Source organism: Barbatula barbatula (assembly GCF_947034865.1).
Source record: "Barbatula barbatula genome assembly, chromosome: 8".
NCBI lineage: Eukaryota > Metazoa > Chordata > Actinopteri > Cypriniformes > Nemacheilidae > Barbatula > Barbatula barbatula.
In genome coordinates, this window is record NC_136771.1 from 24,883,369 (window position 1) to 24,896,926 (window position 13,558).

General features: G+C 43.6%; 1 protein-coding gene across 1 annotated transcript; it reads right to left on the reverse strand.

Moving 5' to 3' along the window:
- Positions 1 to 5,115: 5,115 nt before the first annotated feature.
- LOC306897217 (adhesion G protein-coupled receptor L1) lies at positions 5,116 to 13,416 on the reverse strand. The gene is made up of 8 exons (XM_079461786.1): positions 13,194 to 13,416; positions 12,715 to 12,781; positions 12,501 to 12,592; positions 12,175 to 12,344; positions 11,804 to 11,950; positions 10,962 to 11,058; positions 7,835 to 7,957; positions 5,116 to 7,222 (listed from the first exon to the last, which is right to left on the reverse strand). Exons 4-8 carry the CDS (start codon positions 12,211 to 12,213, stop codon positions 6,408 to 6,410), a joined length of 1,221 nt encoding a protein of 406 aa, XP_079317912.1. The 5' UTR covers positions 12,214 to 12,344; positions 12,501 to 12,592; positions 12,715 to 12,781; positions 13,194 to 13,416; the 3' UTR covers positions 5,116 to 6,407.
- Between the last annotated feature and the right edge of the window lie 142 nt (positions 13,417 to 13,558).

Genomic DNA, 13,558 nt, shown 5'->3' on the forward strand with positions numbered 1-13,558 from the left:
ACATAAACTGTTATATTTGCTGAGAAGTCAAAGAAAGTCAAATACTGTGTCAATACACCTGTGAAGTGACGTTGTACATTATGGGAAGTTTTATGGGCACATTGAAACAGGTTAGCGGTTAAGTGGGTGAAAAATGTTTTTTTTTTACATTCCTGGATTATGATGATGCTATTTTAGGACCGTTTGCTCGACTGAGTCAGCAAGAACGCATGTGCTAGTCATGAGTATTAGTACTTACTTGGGCCCAGATGTATCCCTGTGTGATGTTACAGGAAGTAATGATATATATGAGCCAATCCGAACACTTTGGATAAAGTGGAAGAGGCAGTGGGTGGAAGATGAATTCCAGATGCAGAAACATGGAAAGAGATCATGTCACCCCGAGCAAATAAGCCTATAACATGAGAGCAGGCCTGTGAGAACAATCTCAGATCCTTAAGAAACATCCTTTACAGTCTTTTGTGATCGTTGTGTTTTCACTCGTGTGGGTTTTTGAATCTTTTCCATCCGGCCACAAGAATCAACCACCCTCTGGATTACTCCAAAGAACCTTATCATATCTTTATTGCTTTCATTAGCTGGTCAGCTGTTATATAAATGTCATTTCAACGTCATCTTGCCCCCCCGAGTCTCTTTTGTCAGAATGTATAGCACATTGAACAGTTCAGGAAAGTTATTGGCTGCAGGTAAATATATTTCAGAGAGTTTTATTTTGCACTAATATTGGAGGAAATCGATAGGTGATGGGGAAAGAGCAATCGCGCAATATGTGAGGAATGAATAAAGAGCAGCGCAGACGAAACAGAGGAAGCAAACGTCATTTCATCACCTCTAATATAGCTACGCCACTTCTTCTTCTCTAAAAAAGGACCTGGTCAACAACAACACTCATTACTCATACAACACAGGTCGAGTGACGATTCTGTCCACTAAACCAACACATGTACAACACCATGTATGACATTGAATTTGAATTTGAATTTCCATGTTTGGTGTCATTTTAAAGGGCCTAGCGTAGTTCGTTTAAAAAAAGTGTAATTCTATAAATGAAGTGAAGTAGAAGGTCATGAATTTACGAGGAACTCTTGTTCTGGTGTGTAACTAATGAGTTATGATCAACACACTGATTGAATCGTGCAGTAAATGTTTAGATTTTTGATTTGAAGAGATACGGAAGCTGTCAGCTCTAGTGACTTTCCATTCCTCCAATGGAAATATATTTTTATAGATTATTACAGAAGGCAGGAGAGAACATGTGAACTACTTCCTTTTACATCACTGGATTCCATTACAACAGTGACTTCATTAAAACACACTGCGACTCTGAGAGAGAGAAAGAGAGAGCGAGAGAAAACTATTAACCTGTATTTACACAACAGTGTGTTGGGAACATGACCGTCTGTCAAAGTGATAATTCTGTCATCATCCCAGTTTGTTTGTACATTTGTTTTGTTACAGTGCGCAATGATTCTGTCTACAGAAATGTGAATTTGTGAAAACGGTGATGTCATGCACATGCGAGTTCAGTCTATGGGCATGTGTCAGCACCTGAATATCAAAACAACATTGTCAGACGGTGTTAGCCGATCACAGCCCTGCTTTATAGAACACACGAGCGACTAAATAAAGAGAAACGTTCATTTGTGAGTAAAAGGTCGTCTTAAACTGATACTTTCCTGTACAGTGTTCTTATTCCCTGATAGCACACGTACATTGGGCAGACGTCTTTTTTAAGTCTGCATCTACATCTGAAAGACATCATTGGCTCATCTGCTTTCAGGTGTCATATAGACCTCACGAAGATGCCTGTACGATGTTTTGGAATGTATGTAAACTGCTCCTTCTAAGATGTTTTTCAGATCTTTAGCAGACGTACATGTGATATCTGGGGGCCTTCTTAAAAAGTCTTTCTGAATAACAGAAGTCTCAGTTACGTAAACAGAATAAAGTAGAATAAACAGATTTCATTGATAAACACATCATATTGAGTAAAGTCTCTGTGCTGAGCCCTTCAAAAGACATAAACAACTCCTGTAGAGTCTTTCCCGGAAACCATAAGTTGAAAATGTTCGAGTTTGCTTTGATATTCTTGTTTTGTTTTATCGTAAAGTTCTCTGGTGTGGTCATCATGAGAAGTGGTTAGGCAGAGACTTTAATCCCACAGAATCGGTGAGTAATATCTCACATCAAGACATTACATGGTCACGTTGTGTTTGACTGAAGGCCACGCGCTCTCTCTCTCTCTCTTGCGCATCCTGGTGGAACACGCATGTACTCGCGCTCTCCGGTGTCTGTTCTCGTTTACTGCTTCACAACCCTCTCATGATTAACAATCGTAATGCACAGCCTTTAATCTAAAGGATTAACATGTGCTGTTTGGGTTTGCACTTTCTATAAAGCTACCCAAATGTGTGTTTCATCACGGCTTACAGATGGCTTTACCACTCCTTAACGTCTGAATGACTCAACCCTTTGTTTTTAATGTTTTTGTGGACAATGGGGACATTTCTAGATATCTCTCTATGACACCCAGTCGTCGCTTTAAGGGACAGTTCACCTAAAAAAAAATGTTGTCATCGATTACTCACCATCTTGTCATTTCAAACCCACATGACTTTCTTTCTTCCGCAGAACACAACAGAAGATATTTTGAAGAATGTTGTTAACTGGACCATATTCACTTGCATTGGTTTTGTGTTCATACAATAGAAGTGAATTCCAGTGCTGTTCGGTTACCAACTTTCTTCAAAATAACTTTTGTTGTGTTCTGCGGGAGAAAGAAAGTCATGATTTGAATACAACCAAATAAAAGCAGTTTTCATTTGATTTGTTCTGCTGTGTATTTTAAAGTGATTTCACTTTTCGCAGGAGCAACCAACCTCTTTAATCCAAAGGATAGATGAACAATGAAGTTTAAGGGAACAGTTCACCCCAAAATACTCACCTTCAGATGGTTCTGGACATGTACAAATCTCTTTTATCTGTTGAACACAAAGGAAGATATTTGAATGTAAGTAACTCAGACTCAAGATCTCATCCCCATTCACTAACATAGTAGGGAAAATAAATACCATGGGAGTCAATGTGGGATGAGATCTGTTTTTGGGTGAACTATCCCTTTAAGACCCAAACTATAATGGCACATAAAATGATTGGATGCTGATTCAGGAACATGTACTACCTGACCAAAAATATAAAGTTATACATTGTGTTACATAGACGGATACAATTATTGTTAGCAGTCCATTGCTATTTTACTATTATTATAAAAATCTGCTACATCATCAATGTATTCATGAGAGTTCACCCAAAAACTTGAGTCATCATTTATTCACTCTGTGTTGTAAATCTGAATCCAGTGAAACACAAAAGTAGATATTTTGAGAAATGTATGGGTGTTTTTTTGTTCAGACATGTTCGGAAGTCAATGGAGTTCAGTGTTGTTTCATTATCAACATCCTTCAAAATATCTTCTGTTGTGTTCCGATGAAGAAAGAAAGGCACCAATGAGGATGAAGAAACGGCAGAATTCTCATTTCTGGTAGGATGCTCCAGAAAGGCACTTTAGACCATAAACCTCTAAACTAAACTTTTTTAAATCCTAAAATAAAGAACAACTTTCCTAAAGGATATAAGCAGGAGTCGAGTGTACACCAAATCATAAATTCAATGAAAATGTCGGCTCACACCAGCTCTTATGGGACTCAGAGGCGGAGTGTTCTGAGATATGACATCAACTTGTTCAGGGTCACAGCCATCTTAAACTACATCTTGAAATCATTTGAAATACTACAGAAGAGGGTGGGGATTGACCAGAATTGGCATCGGCAGAGTCTCAGGAATCTTTAGGGAGTTCGTAACAATAAACAGCAAGAAACTTCACAGGTGAGGTCTCTACCATCTCCACCATTTCTCAGAGACTTCCATGAGATTAAATGGAATGGATGGTAACTTTAGCTTGAGTCTCTTGAGAAAAACAGTCAGAAATGTGTCTGTCATTTTGAGAAGTCAACCTGAGCTCAGATTCGTCTCAATATTATTGAAGATCATTTCTCATCACATTTACTCAAAACTTTTTAAGTTTTCCTGTATCTCAGTGGTAAGAGCTTTGTGTTAACAGCACAAGGTTGTGTGTCTGATCTCAGGGGATTACAGATACCTGTGTATAAACGTAAAGGATAATGCAATGGATAAGTCACTTTGGATAAAAGCGTCTGCCAAATGCATAAATGTAAATGTGAAACCAGATGATTTGACATTTACAATCTACATTATTTTACACCGCCAGACTCTTCATGTGTTTCAATCTCATTTGGCAAAGCAATTTCAGGAGAAACATCTGAGACTAAAGCATCATTTATGGTTGTGCGTAGGACTTACGCCATAGCTGCATTGTAAAACGTTTCTGTAATTTCGCAGCAGGTTTGCCAGTTATTTATTGTAGATTTAAGGTACAATTTAGTTTAATCATAAACTTACCTACGTTATATATTTTTCTTTAATAAAAGAAGACTAAATATCTTGGATCACTTTTCTTGTTATGTAAATGTATGGTAATTTAAGAAGGTTTAAATATTCTTTACAGAAAACAAGTGCACGGAAGAATGTCCGTTTCTCAAACCTGCTGCAAAAACTACAGCAAAGTTTTACAGTGTGTGCGCAGCCTGATGTTGACCTCTACAGGAATGTAAACAACACGTCAACTCAACACAGACGGCAAGCGCTGTGATTGGTCTGTTTGAAACTCTGCGATAGCGTCATGTTTAGTCAAACACATGAAATGATTTCTGTATTTAACATTTCAAGCTGCAACAGAAGTGACTGTTTATTTGCCGCTATCAATGCTTTCAATTGAGCTGCTTCTTCTTCTGCTCTTCTCTTGGTTTACATAAGCAACACGCAAGTGGACACTGACGCCTTGTGGTCATTGACTGTTGGACAACGATGCACAAGAATAAAGGAAAACAGCGCTACGGCATACGTCCTACGCACGACCATAACTGAGCCTTAAGTTGATACTAAATGAAACCCAAGTCAAAAAGTCCAGAGAACTCCTGATCAATGAATGAGCGCCATCTGAGCAATAACGTGTTCCTCCAGGAATACAGACACATTCAGTTCGCTTTGTTTTATTTTGATTAAAAAACTTTTCTTATCTTTTTACATGACACACTCAGAGAGAGCGAGACAGACAGAAACGGACAAAGAGAAAGAGAGAAAGGAGATAGTGCCGTCAGTTCATCTTCATGACGTTTTCATAAATCGAGAAGTGAAGAGAAGCTCGTCCAGAGACGCAACATCTCTCAGGTCTATTTACACAGCGTTCCGGGTGACGCTCGTTTCGTTGTCGAACGTTACGCTCTGACTGTCATAGATCTACTCAAACACGGGAAGAGGGAGGGGCACTGAGCCCACCTCCTAAAAAAGATGATTGGTCGAAGTGTTCGACACGGCAGAAAGTGATTGGTCTGCGTCTGGCCAGGTGGCACAACAGTTTTTCTTTCATCGTCTCTTGTTCACCACACCGCCGGAAACAACAGTCTGATTAAATCACTGAACCCGGTGATGTCATGACCTTTGACCTCTATGATGCGTGTGGATTTTTGGCATGTACAGTGTAAGAGCTGCAGTGTCTGGTGTGAAGCTCGATCACATTCTGAAAAGTCAGACACTCATTCGACACACCACCCTGAAATGAAAGAGGAAAAACCCAGCGTAAGAATCCGGTCTGAGGTGGTCTGCTGGTGTTCTCGAGAGCAGATAAGCACCTCAGACTGGTGTCAGCTGATTTTAGGAGACAGACGTGATGAATGGTTGGATGATGTAAAGGAAGGGGAGGTTGAGAAGAGCGATGCGTGTGAATGGCAGTGAGATGATCAGGGTGGGTGTGCAGGTGACCGGGAAACAGAGACGTGGAGGAGGAAGCCAACATCACCACCATCATCATCATCTTCTAGTCTGAAGTCTGTTGGGCTTTTATTTAAAACTGTTTTATGCCATAAAAAAGAATCATTTATCTCTAATCAATGCATTAGGAAATACACAAAATACATGCATACGGCAAAATCTCATTACTTTATGCGGTTGATTTTTACGGATTGCAGCTTTAAAAACGCAGATAATAAAAAATGCAAAACTGTTCAAATGTAAAGCCTGAATTCACTGTAAGGTGTTTTGGATAAAACGAGTCTGCCAGATGTGTAAACAATATCTTTTGTTTGTTTGGGGGGAAAGTGCTTAAGCCTTGTTTTCTTCATTTAAAGATAAAGTTGAACTTTGGCATGTTCTTTTTTGTCTTCCTTTCAAAGGATTTACTAATTGCGACGACGATGATGAAGATGGTGATGATGATGTCTGTCCTCATTGTCCTCCTCCAGATCTGCGTGTCCTGGTCACCAGCGCCCTAGTCACAGACTCGTCACCAGCTGCATCTGTCCATCGCTTTCTCCCTGCGACGGCTGCAGCGCTGCACGGCTCTCGTCACCGGCCCGGCGCGCAGGAGGCTGGTAAAATGCTGACACGTGAGCCTGCCGACCCGTGCTGAAGTACAGCTCGTCCGGCGGGAGCGTTGAGTGCGGTTCCGGTCCCAGTGCTTCGGGACTGCTGTCAGGATAGGACGAATCCCTGTCCCGCATGTACAGAGAGGCGGAGTCATGTCCGGCCCCGCCCACACCGTCTGCGATTTCCGCCGAGAAGCTCTCCGAGTCCTCCTCACTCTGGTAGAACACAGACTGAGCGTGCTCCAGGAGCCGAGGTTTATCAGGCAGGCGGGGTTTGTCGGGCAGGCGGGGCTTTTCCAGTGCTTTGTACAATAACTCCTCCTCATCCTGAGGGGGTGGGGGAGGAGGGCGAGGCAGCGGACGCTGAGGAGGCTCTCGGTGACTCGTCGTGGTGGCGTAATCTTGCCGATGCATCGTAGAGTTGGTTCCGTTGCCGTAGCGATCGGTGGCCGGCCGCAGGTTGCTCTGCACCAGCTCCGATATGATCATCTTCTCCAGCGCTGCAGCGTCGGAAAGGTTTCGCCGCAGGCCGCTGTTAGGCTCCGCTCCTCTGGGTGTCAGAAGGGCAGGGCTGACCTCTCCGGACACGCCTCCGGATCCCACGGGAACGCCCCCCAGCAGGTCAGCGCTTCCTCCGTGCAGCGAGTAGCTGTTGTTGTAGTTCCCGTTCAGTCGAACTCCCTCCAATCCACAAGACTCACGACTGCGTGACAGAGTGCCCTCTACAGGACAGAGAGAGAATCAGCGTTACTTCAGCCACTAACCTGCCAACGTTACTGTGTTCTTCATGAAAATAGACAATGAGATGATCCAATAGAGACAAACTCATTCTGTCATTGTTAAAAAAAACATATTTTGCAAATCTTACAAATGTATTTTTTTAACCTTATATTCATCATTTCATCTTTTTGTTTGATCCCAAAGGGGTTAAACCGATTTTGAAATCCAAGCCAACTTCAAATCCACATGTATATGACCGCTAATGACGGTATTTAGTTATCCACTTGGAATATGTCTAACAAACAAGCTCAGATTGTGTTTCTAATGTAAACGTCAAGCAATGTGGAACTAGCATGCTGTATGAATGAAATATTGCGCATTTGCTTTGACTGAAACTGAGATGAAGACAGTGTGAATTAAAAAGACACATTAGAACGCATGATCCATACTTGAGTTTCTGAACGTGCCTGTCGATCAGATCACAGAGAGACAGACAGAACGAGAGCGAGACAGGAGAGAAGTACAGAAAAGAAGTGAATACAGATGAAAACGTTTAGAAAGAAATCACATCTATACCCCACACACACACACACGCAACACACTTAACACAATACCTGTGGCATTGAACACTGCTGGTGAGGGCGGGTTGAATGTTTCAGCCAGTAAGGTGTTGTAAGGGGAGGAGCTAGAGCGGCTCTGCAGCATCGGATTGGCCAGGAGGTGATTGCCCATAGTGCCTGTGGAACAACAACGTAAATCTTTTTTTAGAGGAATCGTTTAAACAGTAAAACCCTGTGAGACATCAATAAACCGAGTCTGTGTCACGTGTCACCATCTGTTGACAAATGGTATTGCAAGTTAATTGTGTGTGATTCAATTCTGATCAGTGTGTGTGTGTGTGTGTGTGTGTGTGTGTGTGTGTCACCTCTGGTCAGTGTGTGTGTGTGTGTGTGTGTGTGTCACCTCTGGTCAGTGTGTGTGTGTTTGTCACCTCTGGTCAGTGTGTGTGTGTGTGTCACCTCTGGTCAGTGTGTGTGCGTGTGTGTGTGTGTGTGTGTATGTGTGTGTCACCTCTGGTCAGTGTGTGTGTGTGTGTGTGTGTGTCACCTCTGGTCAGTGTGTGTGTGTGTGTGTGTGTGTGTGTTTCACCTCTGGTCAGTGTGTGTGTGTGTGTGTGTGTGTCACCTCTGGTCAGTGTGTGTGTGTGTGTGTGTGTGTGTGTGTGTCACCTCTGGTCAGTGTGTGTGTGTGTGTGTGTCACCTCTGGTCAGTGTGTGTGTGTGTGTGTGTGTGTCACCTCTGGTCAGTGTGTGTGCGTGTGTGTGTGTGTGTGTGTGTATGTGTGTGTCACCTCTGGTCAGTGTGTGTGTGTGTGTGTGTGTGTCACCTCTGGTCAGTGTGTGTGTGTGTGTGTGTGTGTGTGTGTCACCTCTGGTCAGTGTGTGTGTGTGTGTGTGTGTGTCACCTCTGGTCAGTGTGTGTGTGTGTGTGTGTGTCACCTCTGGTCAGTGTGTGTGTGTGTGTGTGTGTCACCTCTGGTCAGTGTGTGTGTGTGTGTGTGTGTGTGTGTGTGTGTGTGTGTCACCTCTGGTCAGTGTGTGTGTGTGTGTGTGTGTGTCACCTCTGGTCAGTGTGTGTGTGTGTGTCACCTCTGGTCAGTGTGTGTGTGTGTGTGTGTGTCACCTCTGGTCAGTGTGTGTGTGTGTGTGTGTGTGTCACCTCTGGTCAGTGTGTGTGTGTGTGTGTGTGTGTGTCACCTCTGGTCAGTGTGTGTGTGTGTGTGTGTGTGTGTGTGTCACCTCTGGTCAGTGTGTGTGCGTGTGTGTGTGTGTGTGTGTCACCTCTGGTCAGTGTGTGTGTGTGTGTGTGTGTCACCTCTGGTCAGTGTGTGTGTGTGTGTGTGTGTCACCTCTGGTCAGTGTGTGTGTGTGTGTGTGTGTGTCACCTCTGGTCAGTGTGTGTGTGTGTGTGTGTGTGTCACCTCTGGTCAGTGTGTGTGTGTGTGTGTGTGTGTGTGTGTCACCTCTGGTCAGTGTGTGTGCGTGTGTGTGTGTGTGTGTGTCACCTCTGGTCAGTGTGTGTGTGTGTGTCACCTCTGGTCAGTGTGTGTGTGTGTGTGTGTGTGTGTCACCTCTGGTCAGTGTGTGTGCGTGTGTGTGTGTCACCTCTGGTCAGTGTGTGTGTGTGTGTGTGTGTGTGTGTGTGTCACCTCTGGTCAGTGTGTGTGTGTGTGTGTGTGTGTCACCTCTGGTCAGTGTGTGTGTGTGTGTGTGTCACCTCTGGTCAGTGTGTGTGTGTGTGTGTGTGTCACCTCTGGTCAGTGTGTGTGTGTGTGTGTGTGTGTCACCTCTGGTCAGTGTGTGTGTGTGTGTGTGTGTCACCTCTGGTCAGTGTGTGTGTGTGTGTGTGTGTGTCACCTCTGGTCAGTGTGTGTGTGTGTGTGTGTGTGTGTGTCACCTCTGGTCAGTGTGTGTGTGTGTGTCACCTCTGGTCAGTGTGTGTGTGTGTGTCACCTCTGGTCAGTGTGTGTGTGTGTGTGTGTGTGTGTGTGTCACCTCTGGTCAGTGTGTGTGCGTGTGTGTGTGTGTGTCACCTCTGGTCAGTGTGTGTGTGTGTGTGTGTGTCACCTCTGGTCAGTGTGTGTGTGTGTGTGTGTGTCACCTCTGGTCAGTGTGTGTGTGTGTGTGTGTGTCACCTCTGGTCAGTGTGTGTGTGTGTGTGTGTGTCACCTCTGGTCAGTGTGTGTGCGTGTGTGTGTGTCACCTCTGGTCAGTGTGTGTGTGTGTCACCTCTGGTCAGTGTGTGTGCGTGTGTGTGTGTCACCTCTGGTCAGTGTGTGTGTGTGTCACCTCTGGTCAGTGTGTGTGTGTGTGTGTGTGTGTGTGTGTGTGTGTCACCTCTGGTCAGTGTGTGTGCGTGTGTGTGTGTATGTGTGTGTCACCTCTGGTCAGTGTGTGTGTATGTGTGTGTCACCTCTGGTCAGTGTGTGTGCGTGTGTGTGTGTGTGTCACCTCTGGTCAGTGTGTGTGCGTGTGTGTGTGTGTGTGTGTGTGTGTCACCTCTGGTCAGTGTGTGTGTATGTGTGTGTCACCTCTGGTCAGTGTGTGTGTGTGTGTGTGTGTGTGTGTATGTGTGTGTGTGTGTGTGTCACCTCTGGTCAGTGTGTGTCTATGTGTGTGTCACCTCTGGTCAGTGTGTGTGTGTGTGTGTGTGTGTCACCTCTGGTCAGTGTGTGTGTGTGTGTGTGTGTGTGTGTATGTGTGTGTGTGTGTGTGTCACCTCTGGTCAGTGTGTGTGTGTCACCTCTGGTCAGTGTGTGTGTGTGTGTGTGTGTGTGTGTGTGTGTATGTGTGTGTGTGTGTGTGTCACCTCTGGTCAGTGTGTGTGTATGTGTGTGTGTGTGTGTGTCACCTCTGGTCAGTGTGTGTGTGTGTGTGTGTGTATGTGTGTGTCACCTCTGGTCAGTGTGTGTGTGTGTCACCTCTGGTCAGTGTGTGTGCGTGTGTGTGTGTGTATGTGTGTGTCACCTCTGGTCAGTGTGTGTGTGTGTGTGTGTGTCACCTCTGGTCAGTGTGTGTGTGTGTGTGTATGTGTGTGTCACCTCTGGTCAGTGTGTGTGTGTGTGTGTGTCACCTCTGGTCAGTGTGTGTGTGTGTGTGTGTGTCACCTCTGGTCAGTGTGTGTGTGTGTGTGTGTCACCTCTGGTCAGTGTGTGTGTGTGTGTGTGTGTGTGTGTGTCACCTCTGGTCAGTGTGTGTGTGTTGTTGATCTCTGCTGTCATGAAGGATGACTCTGTCTGTCGTCGAACAGTGTCGTTCCACATCCTCCTGATACGACTCTAGAAACACACACAAGAGTAAATGAAAAAAGCTTAATAGGGATGCAGGGAAACAGACACTAAAAATACCATCAAGAAAACAATCGTGAACTTTCATCAGCTCAAGCAGCATTTATGTATGTTAATTTTATAAACACTAATAAATGCTCAATAGTTTTTCCCAACAAAAACAAACGTTACTGCGCATGCGCGCATTCGTGGGCAGCCCTTAACGTCCGGTACACATTCACACACAATAAAGCGCCTGTAGATTATTTCTGATAACAATAAAAGAAACCGAGATGAAACGTTACTTGTCTAAACTTGTCTCTCCAATATTATGACTTTAGACTATGATACCGAGCTCAACCGCTAGATGTCAGTGAACCGTACGGTTTCTTTAAATGCGACCGAACTACAGGACCCATTCAACAAATTGCTTAATAAAAGTCAACAAATCGTTTATTTAATACTTATACAATAAAATAATAACATAAATGAATATGAATGTAAATTACATAAAATCTAAATAGACACTAGCCAAACACAGACCAGACGTTTACTGCAGTCTCGAAGTGCAGGTCTGATGAAATGGTCTATAAACCTGTTATGTTTATTAAAATCGGGGCAAAAGATCATCAATATTTCTTATAATTCGAGCGCAAGAGCAAAAATATAATCAATAAATGTATTGATTATTGTAAAATTTGGAAAGATGTAAAATTTTCACAGCTAAATGTAATTTTAGGACAAACGTGTGTGTTACCTGTCTTTGCGCCGGTGCATGCCGTGATTGGCTACCGCCGTAGTAGCGGTTGTTGCTTCGATGGGCGGAGCTCTTGAGGGAACCGGTCGAGGAGGTGTGGCCACAGCAGGGCGACTGCCGCAAACACTTGCTGTATTCTTTCTGCACCTAGTGAAAGATACAGAACGCTGACATTGAAAAGAGATTCTACACACACGTCAGACTGCTCGTGACATCATTCTTATGTAAACTGAATGGAGAATGTGATGTTTTACAAAAGAAGATCTGCTCGTGTATAATGAATGAGAGTATTCAGTCATATTATAACCAAAGAATCAACAGATTTACAGTAAACAGACTTTAAATATGAAACTGAAATACAAAACACACACCTTCTTCTGCAGAGCGCAGTGGAGGAGGAAGATGAACATGCCGTGTAAAGCGTTGAAGGAGGGTAAAGAGGTACGCCATCACAACACTGTTGTCATTAATAAACAACAGGCCGAAAATCCACGTGAGAGAGACGAGTAAGAGAAGAGTGACGGAACTGAGCGTCCAACACCTGTCACAGAAAAACAGTCCACAGTGCTGACCGTCACGACACACACATACTGATGTCATATTCAAACACACGGCAACATAAATACATCTTGATATACATTTGATCGTGAAAGAAATAAAATTCAGTGTGCGTGACCTCTGACCCCTGCGCTCTTACTTGATGTTGTCGAATCGGCTGGAGTCTGGCTTCAGTACGGTGGAATGTCTGAGCATGCGGTGTATAGTGATGACCAACACCGCTAGGTTCAGCTAAAAATAAAAAACACACATCACTCACGAGAGAAAAGTAATTGATGGAGTAGACATACTGAAAACACAGCAGTGTTATTTGTTATTGATGCGCTTTATTAACTAGAGGATTAAAGTCTCACCAGGATAACAAGAGAGGCGGGGCCAATGAATGTCCAGATGAAGTAGTTATCTACCCGCAGCCAACAACTACACAACACACAAGAGATCATTACACACACACATGCGCACACACACACACACTTTCCATTTCAAGGTACTTTATTGGCACGATTGCATGTTCTCACAATATCGCCAAAAAACTGAACATATAACAAAAGACATAAAGTACAATAAGTACAAACGTTGACGTTTTTAAAGTTTAATTATGGAAATTAAAATAAGGTGCTAAAGATAAAATATAGATTGACATATGAATAAAGCATATCTAAATATACAAATTGACTGAAATATAAACAATTCAAATATATATTAAATGTACATTTTAGGGCAGAAACCTGAGAATAGAATAAAAGTAAAACAGTGTATGTGTGTATTGATTCAAAGGGATTCACACACACAGACACTAAAGTATCACACACAAACAGAAGCACACACTCACGCTTTAGTTCCTCCATAGCTCCTGTAGTCGATGGCTGTGGAGATGGCCACTACCAGCGTGGGGAAGCCGTATGCGGAGAGGTAATAGTATTTACCGACGAGACATCTCGCTTTCAAACACCTCCACCATGAGAACGTACAGCTGAACCGTCTCCATACAGAGCCAGCAGAACACTGACAGCAGGAAGAAATGAAGAAGACCGGCCAGCACGGGACACACAAACTGAACACAACACAAGCCAGTCAACACACACACACACAGAACACACACACTTTGGTTTTGATTGATGTGATCTACTGTGATCTTGTTTTGTGTGATGAGATCTGATGTGATCTTTTTTGTCTGATGTGATTTACTGTGATCTT